Here is a 17,695-nt window from a genome sequence, read left to right as displayed (position 1 = left end):
GGAGACGCAATTTAGACAACTAATCAAAGGTGTTCAAACAATCTCTAAATAAATTCAAGGGAACGAAGGAAATATACCTAAAGAGATAAAGGATATCGAGAAGACACTACAAGGGCATTAAAGATGACTTCAAAAACAATACATAGAAACAGACCTTATGGAATAAAAGACCTGAAGATGAAATTAAAAAACATAGTAGAGAAACAGAAGAGCAGATCTGAAGACAGAGAAGAAAGGATCAGTGAGCTTACAGGAGAGCAACTGAATTCCAACAGGCAAATAAGAACAAATGAAGGAAAAATGGAAAAATTTGAGCAGGATCTCAGGCAAATGATTGACACACAAAGTGCACAAACATACACAACACAGGTGTCGAGAGAAGAGAGAGAGGAGAAAACAGCCAGGAGAAGATTTGAGGAAACTAATAGCAAAAAGTCCCCAAACCTTATAAAAGAAAAAAATAGGCAAACTGAAGGCCATATACTTTAAATAGAATAAATCCGAACAGATCTAATCAAGACATATACTAATCAGACTGTCAAATGCAAAGAGAAGGAGGAATTTTGAAAGCAGCAAGAGCAAGTGATTCTTCATATACAAAGGATGTCAAAAAGACTTAGTGCTGATTTTTTTATCACACACCATGGAGGTAAGAATGTAGTGGTACAATATATTTAAGTTACTGAAGAAAAAAATTGCTAGCCAAAGAACCGTCATCCCTGCATGCTGTCCTTCAAAAATGAGGGAAGAGTTTAAAATTTCACAGGATAAACAGAAGTTGAGAGAGTTCATTAACAAGAGACCAGCCCTACAAGACTACTAAAGGCTGAAAAGATAGAAAGAGATGTCTGGAGGAGGGTGTTCTAGTTTGCTAGCTGCTGGAATGTAATACACCAGAAATGGAGGGGCTTTTAAAAGGGGGAATTTATTAAGTTGCAAGTTTACAGGTCTAAAGTAATGAGAATGTCCAAATTAAAGCAAGTCTATGAAAATGCCCAAATTAAGGCACCAACAAGAGGTTACTTACCTTCACTCAAGAAAGGCTGATGAAGTTCAGGGTTTTTCTCTCAACTGGGAAGGTACATGGAGAACAGGGCAACCTCTACTAGCTTCCTCTCCAGGCCTCTTGCTTCATGGAGCTCCTCCAGGGGCATTCTCCTTCATCTCCAAAGGTCGCTGGCTGGTGGACTCTGGTTCTCATGGCTCTAAAAGGGACTCTTCAAAAATGTTTCTCTTTTAAGGATTTTAGTCAAGGCCTATCTGGATGGGTGGAGTCACATTCCCCTTTAATCAAAGTTAATATCCAAAATAGGGTGAGTCACATCTCCATGGGAACAATCAAAAAGCCCAGCCAGCAATATTGAATGAGGATTAGAGGACATGGCTTTCTGGGGTCCACCACAGATTCAAACAGCACAGAGGGTATAGAAATGAAGCATATTGGGAAGGGTAACTAAAAGGATAAAAAGAGAGAAAAAAAATAAATCTGACAAATAAAAGCCAAAGGATAAAATGGTTGATGTAAGTACTGCCTTTACAGTAGTAACTTTGGAAGATAATCCAAAATTTCAAGTAATAAGAAGAAGAAGATAATCACTATATTCAATCAAAAGACACTGATTGGCAGAATGGATTAAAAAAAAAACCTATCTACATGCTGTTTACAAGAGACTCACTTTTGACCCAATGATACAAATAGGTTGAAAGTGAAAGGATGTAATAAGATATTTGTTCCAGTTTGAAGTTATTATGTATCCCAGAAGAGCCATGTTTCAATCCTATTCTTTAGGGTGGGAAATTTTGAGTGGATTGTTTCCATGGAGATGTGAAACACCCATTTGATTAAATCACTTTCACGGAGATGTGGCACATCCAATTGTGGGTGTGGCCTTTTGATTAGATGGAGATGTGAGCCTGCCCACTCAAGCTGGGCCTTGATTAGTTTACTGGAGTCCTTTAAATGGGGAAACATTTTTGAGAAAGCACAGAACCAACAAAAGATCCAGATGTTTGGAGATGCAGAAAGAAAATGCCCCTATGGAAGCTGTTTGAAACCAGAAGCCAAAGACCCCAGGAGACACTAGCCATATGCCTTCCCAGCTGACAGAAGTGTTCTGGACCCTTTGACCTTTCCTGAGTCAAGGTATCTTTCTCTGGATGCCTTACTTTGGACATTTTTATGGCCATAGAACTGTAAAATCATAACTTAAGAAATTCCCTTTTTAAAAGCCTTTCCATTTCTGGTATATTGCATTTTGGAAGTATTACAAATCAAAACAATATTCAAGGCAAGCAGTAACTAAAAAAAAAAAAAAACCTGGGGTAGCTATATTAATATTCTGGCAGTATTAGCAAACCAAAACAATATTCAAGGCAGGCAGAACTAAAAAAAGGCTGGGTAGTTATATTAAAATCAGACAAAATAGACCTTAAAATGCAAAAATGTTATAAGAAACAAAAGAGGAGACTATATATAAATATAAGGGGCAATTCACTATATTGAAGAAATAACAATTATAAATACTTATGCACCGAATCAAGCAGCCCCAGAAGGCAAACACTGGCAAAACTGAAGGAAATAATAGACGTCTCTGCAATAATAGCAGGAGACTTCAACACACCACTCTTTTCAGTGGACAGAACATCTAAACAGAGGATCAATAAGGAAACAGAACCTAATAATAAGATAAATGAACTAGACCTTATAGATATTGCACCCCAAAACAGCAGGAAATACATTCTTATCAGGTGCTTGTAGAATAATCCCCAGGACAGAACAAATGCTGTGGCACAAAACAGGTTTCAATAAACGTAAAAAGACTGAAATTATACTAAGCACTTGCTTGGGTCATAATGGAGTGAAGCTGGAAATCAATTACGACCAGAAAATGGGAAATTTCACAAATATATGGATGTTAAACAACAAGTTCTTAAACAATCAGTGGGTTAAAGAAGAGACTTCAAGAGAAATGAGTAAATATCCCAAGAGAAGTGAAAATGAAAGCACATATATCAGTACTTATGGAATGCATAAGTACTGTGCTCAGAGGGAAATTCAGAGCTCTAAATTCCCACATTAAAAAGAAAGATCTAAAAATCAAAGACCTAACTGAACCACTGGAGAAACTAGAGAAATAACTAATTCCAAAGCAAGCAGAAAGAAATAGAACGGAAATAAATGAAATGGAGAACAACAAAAAAAAAAAATTAGAGACTCAATAAAACCAAAAGTTGGTTTTATTTGAGAAGATCAATAAACTAAAAAACAACACAAAACAAAAAAAAAACCTTAGCTAGACTGACAAAGACAAAAAGAGAGAAGATGAAAATAAATAAAATCAGAAATGAGAGTGGGTCATTATCATGGACCCTGAAGAAATAAAAAAGATCTTAAGAGGTTACTAAGACAATTGTATGCCAACAACCTAAACAACTTAGATGAAATGGGAAATTTCCTAGAAACACACAAATAACCTACATTGACTTGAGAAGATATATTAGACCTCAACAAACCAACCACAAGAGACTGAATCACTCATCAAAAACCTCCCAACAATGAAAAGCCTAGGACTAGATGGCTTCACAGGTGAATTTTACTAAGCATTCCAAGAAGAATTCCAACCCTGTTCAAACTCCTCCAAAAAACTGAAAAAGAGGGAACACTATTTAATTCGTTCTTTGAAGCCAATATCATCCTAATACCAAAGTCTGATAAAGATACTACAAGAAAACTACAGCCCAATCTCTCTAATGAATATAGATACAAAAATCCTTAACAAAATCCATGAAAATCAAATCCAACAGCACATTAAAAGAATCATACACCATGACCAAGTGAGTTTTATTCCAGGTATGTAATGGTGTTTTGACATAAGAAAATCTATTATAATGTAATACACCACATTAACAAATCAAAAGTGAAGAAAACCCCACATCATTATCTCAACTGACACAGCAAAGGCATTTGACAAAATTCAGCATCCTTTCTTAATAAAAACACTTCGAAAGGTGGAAATCGAAGAAAATTCCTGAACATGATAATGGGCCTATATGAAAAACCCACAGCTAACATCATACTCAATGATAAGAAACTGAAAGCTTTCCCTCTAAGATCAGGAACAAGACAAGGATGCCCACTGTCACCGCCTTTATTCAACGTTGTGCTAAAAGTTCTAAGTAGAGCAATTAGGCAAGGAAAAAAAAATAAGCATCCAAATTGGAAAGGAAGAAGTAAAACTTTCAATATTTGCAGATGACATGATCGTATATTTAGAAAGACCCCAAATCTTCAACAAACTAGAGTAATAAACAAATTCAACAAAGTGGCAGGATACAAGATCAACATGTAAAAATCAGTGGTGTTCCTATGAGTTAGTAATGAGCCATCCAAGGAGGTAATCAAGAAAAATATTCCATTTGTAATAGCAACTAAAAGATTCAAATATCCAGGAATAAACTTAAGGATATAAAGGTCTTGTACACAGAAAACTACCAAACATTGCTAAAAGAAATCAAAGACCTAAATAAATGGAAAAACATTACGTGTTCATGGATTGTAAGGCTAAACCTTGTTAAGATATCAATCCTATCCAAACTGATCTACAGATTCAATGCAATCAAAATTCCAACAGCCTACCTGGCAGAAATGGAAAAGCTAATTATCAAATTTATTTGGAAGGGTAAGGGGCCTCAAAAAGCCAGAAACACCTTGAAAGAGAAGAATTACATTTCCTGGTTTTTAAAGCATATTATAAATTCACAATGGTCAAAACAGCACGGTACTAGCATAAAGACAAGCATATAAATCAATGGAATTGAACAGTTTAGAAATAGACCCTTAGATCTATAGTCAACTGACTCTTCTTTGGTGGCTGGGGGCGGGGGGTGGTGGTGGTGCATGTGTTGGGAATCAGACCCAGGTCTCCTGTGTAGCAGGTGAAAATTCTACCACTGAACTACCACAGTCAATTAATTTTTGACAAGGCTCCCACTTAACTGGGACAAAACAGACTCTTCAATAAATGGTGCTGGGAGAAATGGAAATTCATATACAAAAGAATGAAAGAGGATGCCTCTCTCACATTCTGTATTAGCTAGGGTTCTCCAGAGAAAAAGAATCAGCAGGAGATTATCCGTAAATACAAGATTTATAAAAGTATCTCATGCAACCTTGGGGATGTAAGAGTCCAAGATCTGTAGGGCAGGCTGCAAGCTGGCAGCTCCAATGAAGGTTCTCAATGAATTCTCAGGAGAGGCTGGCTGGCTGAAGCAGAAAGAGCAATTGTTTCTTCCGAATCCTCCTTAAAAACCTGGTGATTAGATTAAGTGTCACTCATTGCAGAAGACACTCCCATATGCTGCTTGCAGATGCAATGAGCTGTGGATGCAGAAAGGCCAGGGCTTGCCTGACCAGACAACCGGACACCACCACCTGGTCAAGTTGACAGATGAAACTGACCATCACAGTCCACCCTTGTCAACTTGGCAGCTACACACATCACCTTAAACCATACTTAATCTCTAAACAGAATACAATAACAGACACATTTTTTTCCCTTACCCAAACAATATTCAACTGTCCTGTGTACAATCAGAAACACATTAAACTTCTCCAAAATAGGATGAAAATCCTTGGGTAATATTCACTCTTAAACTTGATATCTTACAACTTAAATACTATAACATGAACAAAACAGCTTATGTCATATGATAAAGGGGGTAAAATAAAGAGGAAAACAGATATTTGATTTATGTATAAATACACAGATACTAATTAAAAAGCAAGGAAGAAATATTCATACCATTACAGTCCTCGTTTCTGTAACTGACCACATGGTCATAGTTCATATTTATCACTACCTTTCACTAACCATTCCATGTTCCCTTTACCCTCCACAAGCACCTCAGCTGACTGTGGCTCTTTGCCTAGTGGGGTGACCCAAACCTTCATTCCTGAAGTTTCAGAGCCATTGGCAGTCCTGCCTGGATTGGGCTGTTGCAGTTTTCCATTGATTTTAATCACAGGGCATGGTAATACTAAGAGACACCTTAGGGGATCGCCTACATTCCAGGAAAACTCTTCTTTACCTCCATCATATAGCTGCAGTCCTATTTCCCCGATATCAGGGTCAATCACCCCAGCCAGTAAAATAATCCCCTTCTTGGCTTGTTGATCCAGAGGCATAAACAGTCCAAAGTGACCAGGTGGCAGTCTTAGATTCTAGTTCAATGGAATCATTGTTGTTTCTCTGGATGGAAGAACTCCCCCTTCTAGGATTTAACCCTGTAGACCAGCAGAGCTCAGGTTGCAAGGACAGGAAGGAAAAATTTTCCTAGTGGATCCAATTGAGAGAGAAACCCTGAAGGTCATCGGCCTTTTTGAATCAAGGAATCTGTCCCTGATGCCTTAGATTGGACATTTTTATAGTCTTGCTTTAATTTGGACATTTTCTGGAGAAAATATCTAGAAATTATATATTAGACAAAGGTTTGATTACCTATACATACAAAGAAATCACACAAATCAACACAAAAGCACAAACAACCCAATTATAAAATGGGCTAAAGATATGAACAGGCATTTTTCTGAAGCAAATACAGATGGTTCAAAAGCACATGAAGAGATGCTCATTTTCATTGGCTATAAGGGAAATGCAGATGAAGACTATAATGAGATACCATCTAACACCTATAAGAATAGCTGCTATTAAACAAACAGGAAACTATAAATGTTGGAGAGGATGTGGTGAAACTGGGACACTTATGCACTGCTGGTGGAAATGTATACTGGTGTAGCAACTATGGAAGACTGGTGGTTCCTTAGGAAACTAAATATCAAGTTGCCCTATGACCCAGCAATAGCACTACCTGGTATATACCCAGAACAGCTGAAAGCAATGACACAAACAGACATTTGCACACCAATGTTCATAGCAGCATCTTCAGAACTGCCGAAAGCTGGAAACAAACCAAATGCCCATTAACAGACGAGTGGATCAACAAAATGTGGTATATACACATGATGGAATGTTATGCAGCTATAAGACAAAATGATGTCCTGAAGGACATGACAAGATGGATGAACCTTGAGTACACAATGCTGAGTGAAATTAGCCAGACACAAAAGGATAGATATGTATGATTCCACTTTTATGACCAGCATAAAGGTATAATTAGAGGCTTTTAATACAGAATATAGGGGACTTAGAGATACATAGAAACTAGACATGGGTGAACCGTTAGTTACTGAGGTTGAACTCCAGTGTAAGGGAATAGATAGGACGGAAGGCAGTTCCCTAGTGGGTCTATAAGTATATTACCATATAGAAGATGAACAAGATTGAAAGGGGTTGTACAGACCTATGTGTCCCACTGATTAACACCAGAAATACGAATTAGATCTTGCAAGAATTACTTCACAGATACAGTTCTTGGACAAAGAGTATTTAAGTCCAGGTATTAATGTATTAAGTCCTTAATACATTAAGTTTTCAGGGGGAAAACTGCTATTGCATGCTATGGGCTATGTTTAACAGGAAAACACCAGCACTAAATAATAGGGGGAGGGACAAGAGTAAAGAGGAGGTTTAGATTTCCTATAGGTGATTATTGGTTATCTTTCTCTTGGGAACAATGAAATTATCTGAAATTGAGAGTGTTGATGGACTGTGCACTTTGGATACTATACATAGTGTCTGATGAACGCAGATGGCTGAAGAATGTACTGATTGAGAAGTAGATTGGTGAACGATGGTGTATACATATGAACAAATGTGCTGTTGTAAACAGGAATGAAGTCGTGAGGCATGCAATGATGTGAATGTGTGAATGAACATGTGGGACACGTGGCGAGGCAAAATAAACCAGAAACAAAAGAACAATTATAGTATGGTCTCCTTTAGAAAATGCTTATAAGAAAACAGGGGGCTAGACTGTAAGCTTTTATAGCAGCCACATCTACTGTAGAGTAGTAATTATTATTTCCGGATTTCAAGAGGCTGTTTTATATGTGTGTGTGTGTGTGTGCGCGCACGCGCGCGCGTGTGTGTGTGTGTGTGTACACCTGATATCTGAGATAAGAATGAAGCCGATCAGGTCATGGTTAAAGTAATTCAGAATACAGGGGTAAGGAATATGTCTATATGTTAGAACCACACATACACTTTGAGACCAAAGGAAGAAAGGTGTATTTCATCTGGAACCTAAACTTTCTATATCACATAATCTAACTCCACCTATCTGTATAGCTCATTTGAACAACTGAAACACTGGGTGTGCAGAATAAGAAAAAAGGCCTTTAATCTTGTATAGCTTAATGTAATGCCTAGATACATCCTAGAGTATATTAAGCAGATAATCAAAAAGGTACTGGCAAAGTCCCTTGAGGGATGGGAGAAAAAATATGGAAGTATTAAAGTTTACCATCAGGGAATTCCCTGATACTGTGTCAAACTTTAGGGATGCCCAAATCAATAGGCCAAGCCCTTGATCTTGAGGTTTACTCTTGTGAAGCTTATGCAGGTAGCAGAGAAGCTTAGCTTACCTATAGGTATGCCTAAGAGTTACTTCTGTCGCTCAGATGTGGCCTCAAACTCTCAAAGCCCAACTCTGAAAGTGAAATCATTACCTACCCCACCATGTGAGGCATGACATTCAGGGGCAAAAGTTTCCCTGGTGGCATGGGAGATGACTCTCAGGGATGAATTCAGCCCTGGTACTTTGGGATCAACAATTCCATCCTGACCAAAAAGGGAAAAAGAAGTGTAACTAATAAAGTATCAGCAGCAGAGAGAGTTCAAATAGAATCTAGAGGCTACTTTGGAGGTTGCTCTTACACAAGTTTCGGTTAGACATTGCTACCTATGATAACCTGCCAAACCCCAAACAGGACCATTCCAGCCAATCCTAAAGAACACCTAGGGCAATATATAAGACCCCACAAGGGTTTCATGCACTAGAGTAACTTTCCAGAAACCACAACATCCAAATGGGTCCCTGGACCAGATAACTCCTGAAACCTAGGGGGCTCAGCCTCTCCACAACAGCAGACAGTTCCATCTCCCTACCCCATATTACTGACACACCCTTTCAACGTGAAAAAGTTATAAGGGCCATAGGCCCCTAAAGAGAGGGATAGAAAGATCAAAGGTGATGGTGGAGTTATACAGAGAAGGTAAGATTTAACAAATAAATATGACAGCTGAATCATTAAATTGATATCTCTTTCAGTTTCCAGTATCTTAGAGAACCTAGAAGTAAAAACTTAAAATTGCAGCATTGTAACCCATGCCAAACTCTCAGATACGTTCTACAACCAATTGTGGTGCTGTGCTTTAAAATTCATTGCTTTTTTGTATATATATATATTATTTTTCACAAAAAAGTCTATTGTCATGATAAAAAGATACTTATGCCTTCTAGCCTTCTATATTCTGGGGCAATTAGAAGGAAAAATCTGAGAGGATCAAAGGTAGCCCATGACAAACTCTAGGATCTATCCTGTAACTACTTGTTAAAGAGTGCTTTGAAAACTATTGCTTTACTTCTCTCTTTGTTTTGTATATATGTTATATTACACAATAAAAAGTTTAAAAAAATAAGAAAACAACCCAAACACAGGGAGTCCTGAATAAGAATGAGGGTCTTTAATCCTGTATTGCTTAATGTAATGCCTAGATATATCCCAGAGTATATTAAGAAGATAATCAAAAAGTATTGGCAAAGTCCCCTGAGGGATGGGAGAAAAACTTGATTAGCAGGGAAACCCCTGATACTATGTCAAACATTAGGGACACCCAAATCTACAGGCCAAGTCCTTGATCTTGAGGCTTGTTCTTGTGAAGTTTATGTATGCAAGAGAGACACTTAGCCTATCTATAGGTATGCCTAAGAGTTACTGAGTTTTCTTACTCAGATATGGCCTCTCTCTCACTAAGCCGAACCCTGCAAGTGAAATCACTGCCCTCCCCCCATGTGAGACACAACGTCCAGGGGTGAAAGTTCCTAGTGGCATGGGAAATGACTCCCAGGATTCCAGGGAGTGACTCCCTATCCCTGGCACTGTAGGATCAACAATGCCATCCTGACCAAAAGGGGGAAAAGAAGTATAACAAATAAGCTATCAGTGGCTGAGAGAGTTCAAATAGAATTGAGACACGACTTTGGAGGTCACTTGTACGCAAGCTTCCATTAGACACTGCTACCTATAACTTGCCATACCCCAACCAAAACCATTCCTGCCAATCCTAAAGAACGTCTAGGGCATTATATAAGATTCTTTGTACAAAGGTTCCATGCACTAAAGAAACTCTCCAGAAACATAACAGCCTCCAGCGGGTCCCCGGACCTAATAAGTCCTGAAATGTAATGGGGCCAGCCTCTCCAGAACATCAGACAGTTTATCTCCCTACCCCATTTTACTGATAGCCCCTTCCAATATTAAACAGTTAGAATCTGCATAGCCCAAATACCCCTAAAGAGTAGGAGAAAGATCAAAGGTGATGGTGGAGTTATACAGAGAAGGTAGGGCTTAACAAATGAGTATGATTGTTAAATCACTATAGTGATATTTCTTTTAGTCTTCAGTATCTTAGAGCAGCTAGAAGTAAAAATCTAAAATTGTGGCATTGTTTGGTACACAATCAATGTGTACCAAACTCTGAAATCTGTTCTATAACTAAGTGTTGCAAGTGCTTTGAAATGTATTGCTTTTTTGTATATAAGTTATTTTTCACAAAAAAGAAAAAAAGTCCAGTGTGATGATAAATGCATATGATGATATTGTGAACCACTGATTGTACACTCTGGATGATTACATGGTATATGAATATATAATACAATATCAATAAAAACATGAATAATTTTAAAAAAAGATCAGAGAAGGTGGAGCTATAAAAGAGGAGATAGGATTTAACAAACGAGCATGACTTCTGAATCATTATATTGATATTTCTTTTAGTCTCCAGTGTCTTGGAGCAGCCAGAAGGAAAAACCTAAAATTGTGAAACTATAATCCATACCAAATTCTGAAATCTGTTCTATAACTAATTGCTATGGTGTGCTTTGAAATTTACCGCTTTTTTGTATGTATTTTATTTTTCATAATAAAACAATTTTTAAAAATTGGATCAGAGACCTAAATATAAGACCTAGTCCCATACAAAACTCCTAGAAGAAAATGCAGGGACACATCTTCAAGATCTGGTGATAGGCTATAGTTTCCTAGACCTTAAACCCAAGCACAAATAACGAAAGAAAAAATGGATAAATGAGACCCCTTCAAAACTGAATAATTCTGTGCTTCAAAGGACTTTGTCAAAAGAGTAAAAAGGCAGCTGTCAATGGGAAAAAAATATTTGGAAACCACCTGATAAGGGTTTGTGATCCAGAATACATAAAGAAATCTTACAACTGAACAATAAAAAGACAAACAGCCAAATTTAAAAATGGGCAAAAGACGTGAATTGACATTTTTGTGAAGAGAAGTACAAATGGCTGAAAACCACATGAAAAGATGCTCATCTTTACTAGCTATTAGGGAAATACAAAATAAAACCACAATGAGATACTACCTCACACCTATTAGAATGGGTGCTATTAAACAAACAGGAAACTACAAGTGTTGGAGAGGATGTGGAGAAACAGAAATGCTTATTCACTGCTGGTGGGAACTGAAAATGGTATAGCCACTGTGGAAGACAATTTGGTAGTTCCTCAAAAAAGTAAATATAAAGTTGACTTATGATCCTGTAATCCTGCTATGTGGGATATATCCAGAAGAGCTGAAAGCAGGGACACAAACAGACAATTTGCACACCAGGAGCATTATTACCACGGCCAAAAGATGGAAACGACCCAAGTGTCCATCAACCAATGAATAAATAAACAAAATGCAGCATATACACATGAGGGAATATTATTCAGCAGTAAGAAGGAATGAAGAGTTGTAGCATGTGACAACACGGATGAATCTTGAGGACATTATGTTGAGTGAAATAAGTCAGATACAAAACAACAAATATTGTATGATCTCACTAATATGAACTAATTACAATATGAAAACTCAAAGAGATAAAATTTATATTATATATTACCAGAAGACAGAATGTAACCAGAGAATGGAGAGTGGTTGCTTAGTATGTGCAGAATTTTTAACTTGGTTGAATTTAAATGTTTGGAAATGGATAGAGGTGATGGTAGCACATTATTGGAAGTTTAACTGTATTGAATTGTGTGTGAATATGGCTGAAAGGGGAAGTTAAGAGCTATGTATATTACCAGAAGGAAAGCTAGAGGTTAAAACATGGGACTGTATAACACAGTGAATCTTGCGGTGGATGATGCCTGTGATTAACAGCAGAAATGTATATATATTTTTGGGTGAGTGGTCAGGGAATCAAACCCCATAATAGGAAAAATATTAAAAAGTTATTTCATGAGCTAGAACAAATGCACGACAGTGCTGTAGAGAGTTGATAATGGGTGGTATATGGAAAAAAAACGTATCAATTGCATTCTATGGACTATATCTTAATATTTTTTCACCAACAATAACAAATGTGTCACACCAATGCAAGGGGACAATAAAAGGGGGGATAATTAGAGATATGGGAAGTTTTGGGTTTTCTTTTCATTTTATTTTGGAGTAATGAAAATGTTATAAAATCAATCGTGGTGACAAATACACAACTATCTAATGATACTGTGAGCCACTGACTGTATACTTTGGATGGACTGTATGGTATATGAATAAGTCTTAATAAAATTGCATTAAAAAAAGATTTGTACACCAAAAACTACAAAACACTGCTGAAATAAGTTAAAGAAGACCTAAATAAATGGCAAGACATTCCATGTTCATGGATTGGAAGAGTTAACGTTGTTAATTAGTCAGTATTACCTAAAGTAATATGCAAATTCAATGTAATCTCTATTAAAATTCCAGCAGCATTTTTTTTCCAGAAGTAAAAAAACCAATTCTCAAATTTGTATGGAATTGCAAGTGGCCATATACAGTCAAAACAACCTTGAAAAAGAACAGGGTTGGAGGACTCATACTTTCTGATTTTAAGTTGTATTACTAAGTAGCAATAATCAAATTATTATAAATTTGATTTATAATAATAAGTAAATATAAAGTTGACTTATGATCCGTAATCCTGCTATGTGGGATATATCCAGAAGAGCTGAAAGCAGGGACACAAACAGACAATTTGCACACCAGGAGCATTATTACCACGGCCAAAAGATAGAAACAACCCAAGTGTCCATCAACCAATGAATAAATAAACAAAATGCAGTATATACACACAAGGGAATATTATTCAGCAGTAAGAAGGAATGAAGGAAGGAAGGTATTGGCAGAAAGACAAATAATGAAGTAGAACTGAAAGTTCAGAAATAAATCTACCTATCTATGGCTAACTGATTTTCTTTTGCATGGGAAGGCACCGGGAATTGAACCCAGGTCTCCAGCATGGTAGGTGAGAACTCTGCCTGCTAAGCCACCATGGCCTGACCGCCCAGCCAATTGATTTTTTATTTTATTTTTTATTTTTTACAAGGGTTCTAAGTACATGCGGCAGGAAGGAATAGTCTCTTCAACAAATGGTATTAGAAAAACTGGACATCTACATGGAGAAGAATGACGTTAGACCACTTCCTCACACCATATACATATATCAACTCAAAACGGATCAAAAACCTAAATATAAGGGCTAAAAATATAAAATCCTTAGAAGATAACATAGGGGCAAATCTTCATGACTTGAGATTTGACAATGGATTTTTAGATATGACACCAAAACCATGAACAATAAAAGAAACAATAGATACATTTGATTCCATCAAAATTAAAAACTTTGGTACACTGAAGAAAATTAAGAAAGTGAAAAGACAACCTACAGAATGGGAGAAAACAGTTTAAAACCATAAAGGCAATAAGGCTTTAATATCTAGAACATATAAAGAAATCCTACAACTCAACAATAAAAAGACAACCCAACTGAAAAAGGGCAAAGAACGTGAATAAATATTTCTCCAAAGAAGATATAGTAATGGCCAATAAGTTAGACACGAAAAGATGTTCAACATCATCAGTCATTAGGGAAATGAAAACTAAAACTATAATGAAATACCCCTTTTCAGAGCCACAAGGATTACTAAAAAAATGAATACTAAGTGTTGGAATGGATGCAAAGAAACTGGGATTCTAGTGCATCAATGGTTGGAATATAAAATGGTGCAAGACTATGGAAAGCACTATGGCCGTTCCTTAAAAGTTAAATTTGGAATTCTTACTCGACCTGGCAATTCCACTTCTAGGTATATACCCAGAGAGAATAAAAACAGGATTGCAAACAAATATTTGTACACCAATATTTATAACAATATTATCTCAACTGTCAAATGCTGGAAACAACCAGTGCTCATCAACAAATGAATGGATAAACAAAATGCAGTACATACATACAATGGAATATTATTCAGCCATAAGAAAAACTGAAGTTGTGACATGCTGCAACATGGAAGAATCTTGAAACATTATGCTAAGTGAAATAAGCAAGATGCATAAAGACAAAAATTGTATGCTATCACTTAAAAGACATGATTAGAAATAGCAAATCCACAGAGATAGGAAATGGGTAAGAAGTTACTAGGGAAGAGGGATAGCTGGTGTGTTCATTTATAAAAATAAAAAAATTTTTAAATGAAATTAAAAAGCACTTTTATTATGAAAGTAAATACAACTTACAGAATGGGAAAAATTATTTGGAAAACACATATCCGATAAGGATTTAATATCCAGGATATTTAAAGAAATCCTATACCTCAAGGGTAAAAAAGACAAACAACCCAATTAACAAATGGGCAAAAGACTAAAAAGGCATTTCTCCAAAGAAGACAAACAAATGGGCAATAAGCACATAAAGAGATGTTCAAAAGCATTAGTCACTAAGGAAATGCATATCAATACCATAATGAATACCATTGCACACCCACTAGAATGGCTACTACTAAAAAAATGGAAAACATCAAGTGTTGGAGAGGATGTAGAGAAGTAGGAATGCTCATTCTTTATTGGTGGGAATGTAAAATTGTGGAAAGCAGTTTGGCAGTTTCTTAGAAAGTTAACCATAGAATTACCATATGACCCGGCAATCCAACATCTAGGGATAGACCAAAAAGAACTAAAAGCAGAGACTCAAACAGATATTTGCACACTCATGTTCAGAGTGGCATTAATCACAATTGCCAAAAGGTGGAAATAACCCAAGTGTCCATCAACAGATGAATGGATAAACAAAATGTGGTCTATATATACGGAATATTATTCAGCTATAAAAAGCAATGAAGTTTTGATACACGTGACAACACAGATGAATCCTGAAGACATGATGAAATAAGCCAGATACAAAAGGACAAAAGTCATATGATCTTGCTTATATGAAACATAGTATGCAAATTCACAGGATCAGAAACTAGTACACAGGTCACTAGGAGTTATGGTGGGGGTAGAGAATGGAGAGTTAATGCTTAACTGACACACAGTTTCTGTTTGGGGTGATGGAAAAGTTTTGGTAATGGATGTTGGTGATGGTAGCAAAACATTGCTAAAGTAATGAATGCCAGTCAGTTGCATATTTGGAAGTGGTTAAAATGGGAAATTTTAGGTTATATATGAATGCTACCAGAATAAAATTTTTAAAAAAGCACAGACCTGTACAAAACAAAAAGTGAACCCTCTTGTTATCTATGGGCTATGGTCAATAGTACAATTACAATAATATTGTTTCATCAATTGTAACAAACGATCACAGTTAATGCAAAGCATTTATAATTGGGAAGAGTGTGTGTGTATGGGCATGGGGTATATGGAAACTCAGTACATTCGGCATGATTTTTCTGTAAAACTGCAACTTTCCTAATGAAAAAAAAAGTAAAAGCAACCACAACAACAATGGGAAATGGCCTACACAGTTCAAGTGGATGTCCTCATTCTAGGACCTCTGTGGGTGAAGTACCTGTTCTAAGCTTCTTTGGTCCATATTCCATAATGCTGTCACTATGCTGAGATAGTGCTTCATCATGTCCACACTCCACTTCTTCATTTCCAGCATCCTCTTCTTTATAGTGAGTCTTTTCTTTAATGTGATTACCCAAGGCACTTTTTAACATCTATTGAAAAAATATTTTCAACATCTTTCATTGAATTCAGCAAAATATAGGTTCATAGGAGTAGATTAAAAACTTTCTCTTATAAGTAGGTCTAACTAAACAAGTTTCAGATACTTATGCACGTTTTTGTTTTGTTTTGCAATTTAGGATTCAGCATTATTGAGTGTTTTGTGAACTGGGCATCATCCCATTCAGAAAATAGAAGGGATACAAGGAGGTTGCCTATATAGGGCAAACATGGGATCAAATGAAGAAATATTTTAATTGGCTGACATTCATTTCCATTTCATGCAGGAGGCATCTTACATAGTCAGGAGCAGATACACATTGGTTAGTACATTATGTCCAATCCAATAAACTATCTTTCCTGGACCAAAACTGCTTCCTTACCAGGTATTGCTCATCAGCAATATGTTTAATTTTTAAAGGGTATACCTGTCCTGATTATTCAATTTCAATAAACTTTAGAGTAAGATACATTGGAATTTGATACATTTATCTGATGAAAACCCAAAATTGTAATATTTTATTTTATGAGAACCACTGATCTACCTAATTTTATAGATATGTCTTTAGTGGCAAGGAGAAACTATATAGATATATCTTAAGATAAACTGTTTAACACAATAATGTGTTTAGTTTTCATCAGAATTCAATAAAACTTGATAAATTTGTACCAAATTTGTATATATTATGAAAGGCATCATTGTTCATGCTATGTTCTACCTGATTTATGGAACATTTTCCAATAACTTAAGCTTAACTTATACCTTCAATTTGGAATCCAAATAAATACTTAACATGCCATGGCAATATCAAATCAGATAAAAATAAGACTTACCCAATCTAGTTCAGAAAGCCGTTGAGAGAGTTTCTCTGATACTGCATGTAATTCTTGTTCCGTTAACCTGTTTCTTAACCTCTGGGGAAAAGGTGAATCCCAGGATGAGTCTGCAGATTTGTTTTCAGATCTGTAATGAAAGTGGCCATGTGACAACTAAGTTTCCAAGTGTATGTTACTTGATTCAAAATAACTGCTTTAGGGTGCACAGGTAGTTCCATGTGAGAGACCTGGGTTGGATTCCCTGACCATGCGTCAAAAAAAAGCGATTTAAAAAAATATTTTATACTGGTTTTCAGAGCTAAATTTGGAGTTTACATCCCTTACTTTTCAAATACCTTTGCAAATAGATTGGAAGCATAAAAGCCTGTAGTAACGTTACCGTTTTTCTTTGGGAAGCCTTCTTATCCTATGGCCTTGGACTTGAGCTGGACAAATTTCCTGTTTACTATCTTTAGGTAGCTTGGAAATTAAGAGAATTCTATCATCCGGTTCCTATTAAAAAAGAAAAGAGTTGATTTAAAAAAACCACAAAGACAGCAAATAAAAATAAGAACTTTTTTTGGTGGGTAACAGTCTCTATTGACTCCTTTGAGATGAAAAATAACATGAATACTTTCCACCTGTGATTTGGTCATTTTATCATTGTCCAAGTATAGCTGAAATCTCTGAATCTTC

At 36.3% G+C, this 17,695-nt stretch overlaps 1 protein-coding gene across 1 annotated transcript in view; it reads right to left on the bottom strand.

Annotated features, from left to right (window-relative positions):
- CEP95 (centrosomal protein 95) overlaps positions 1–17,695 on the bottom strand; it is an 82,285-nt gene that overhangs the window by 32,355 nt on the left and 32,235 nt on the right. The window contains exons 9-11 of the mRNA XM_077163587.1: positions 17,400–17,512; positions 17,018–17,147; positions 16,023–16,176 (exon numbers count right to left, since the gene is read on the bottom strand). Coding sequence (XP_077019702.1) covers positions 16,023–16,176; positions 17,018–17,147; positions 17,400–17,512 — 397 coding nt within the window. The remainder of the gene's footprint in view (positions 1–16,022; positions 16,177–17,017; positions 17,148–17,399; positions 17,513–17,695) is intronic.

The sequence above is a fragment of the Tamandua tetradactyla genome, chromosome 6 (genome assembly GCF_023851605.1).
Source record: "Tamandua tetradactyla isolate mTamTet1 chromosome 6, mTamTet1.pri, whole genome shotgun sequence".
NCBI classification, from domain to species: domain Eukaryota; kingdom Metazoa; phylum Chordata; class Mammalia; order Pilosa; family Myrmecophagidae; genus Tamandua; species Tamandua tetradactyla.
The sequence above is the reverse complement of the archived record's forward strand: the minus strand, read 5'-3'. Positions and strand labels throughout refer to the sequence as shown.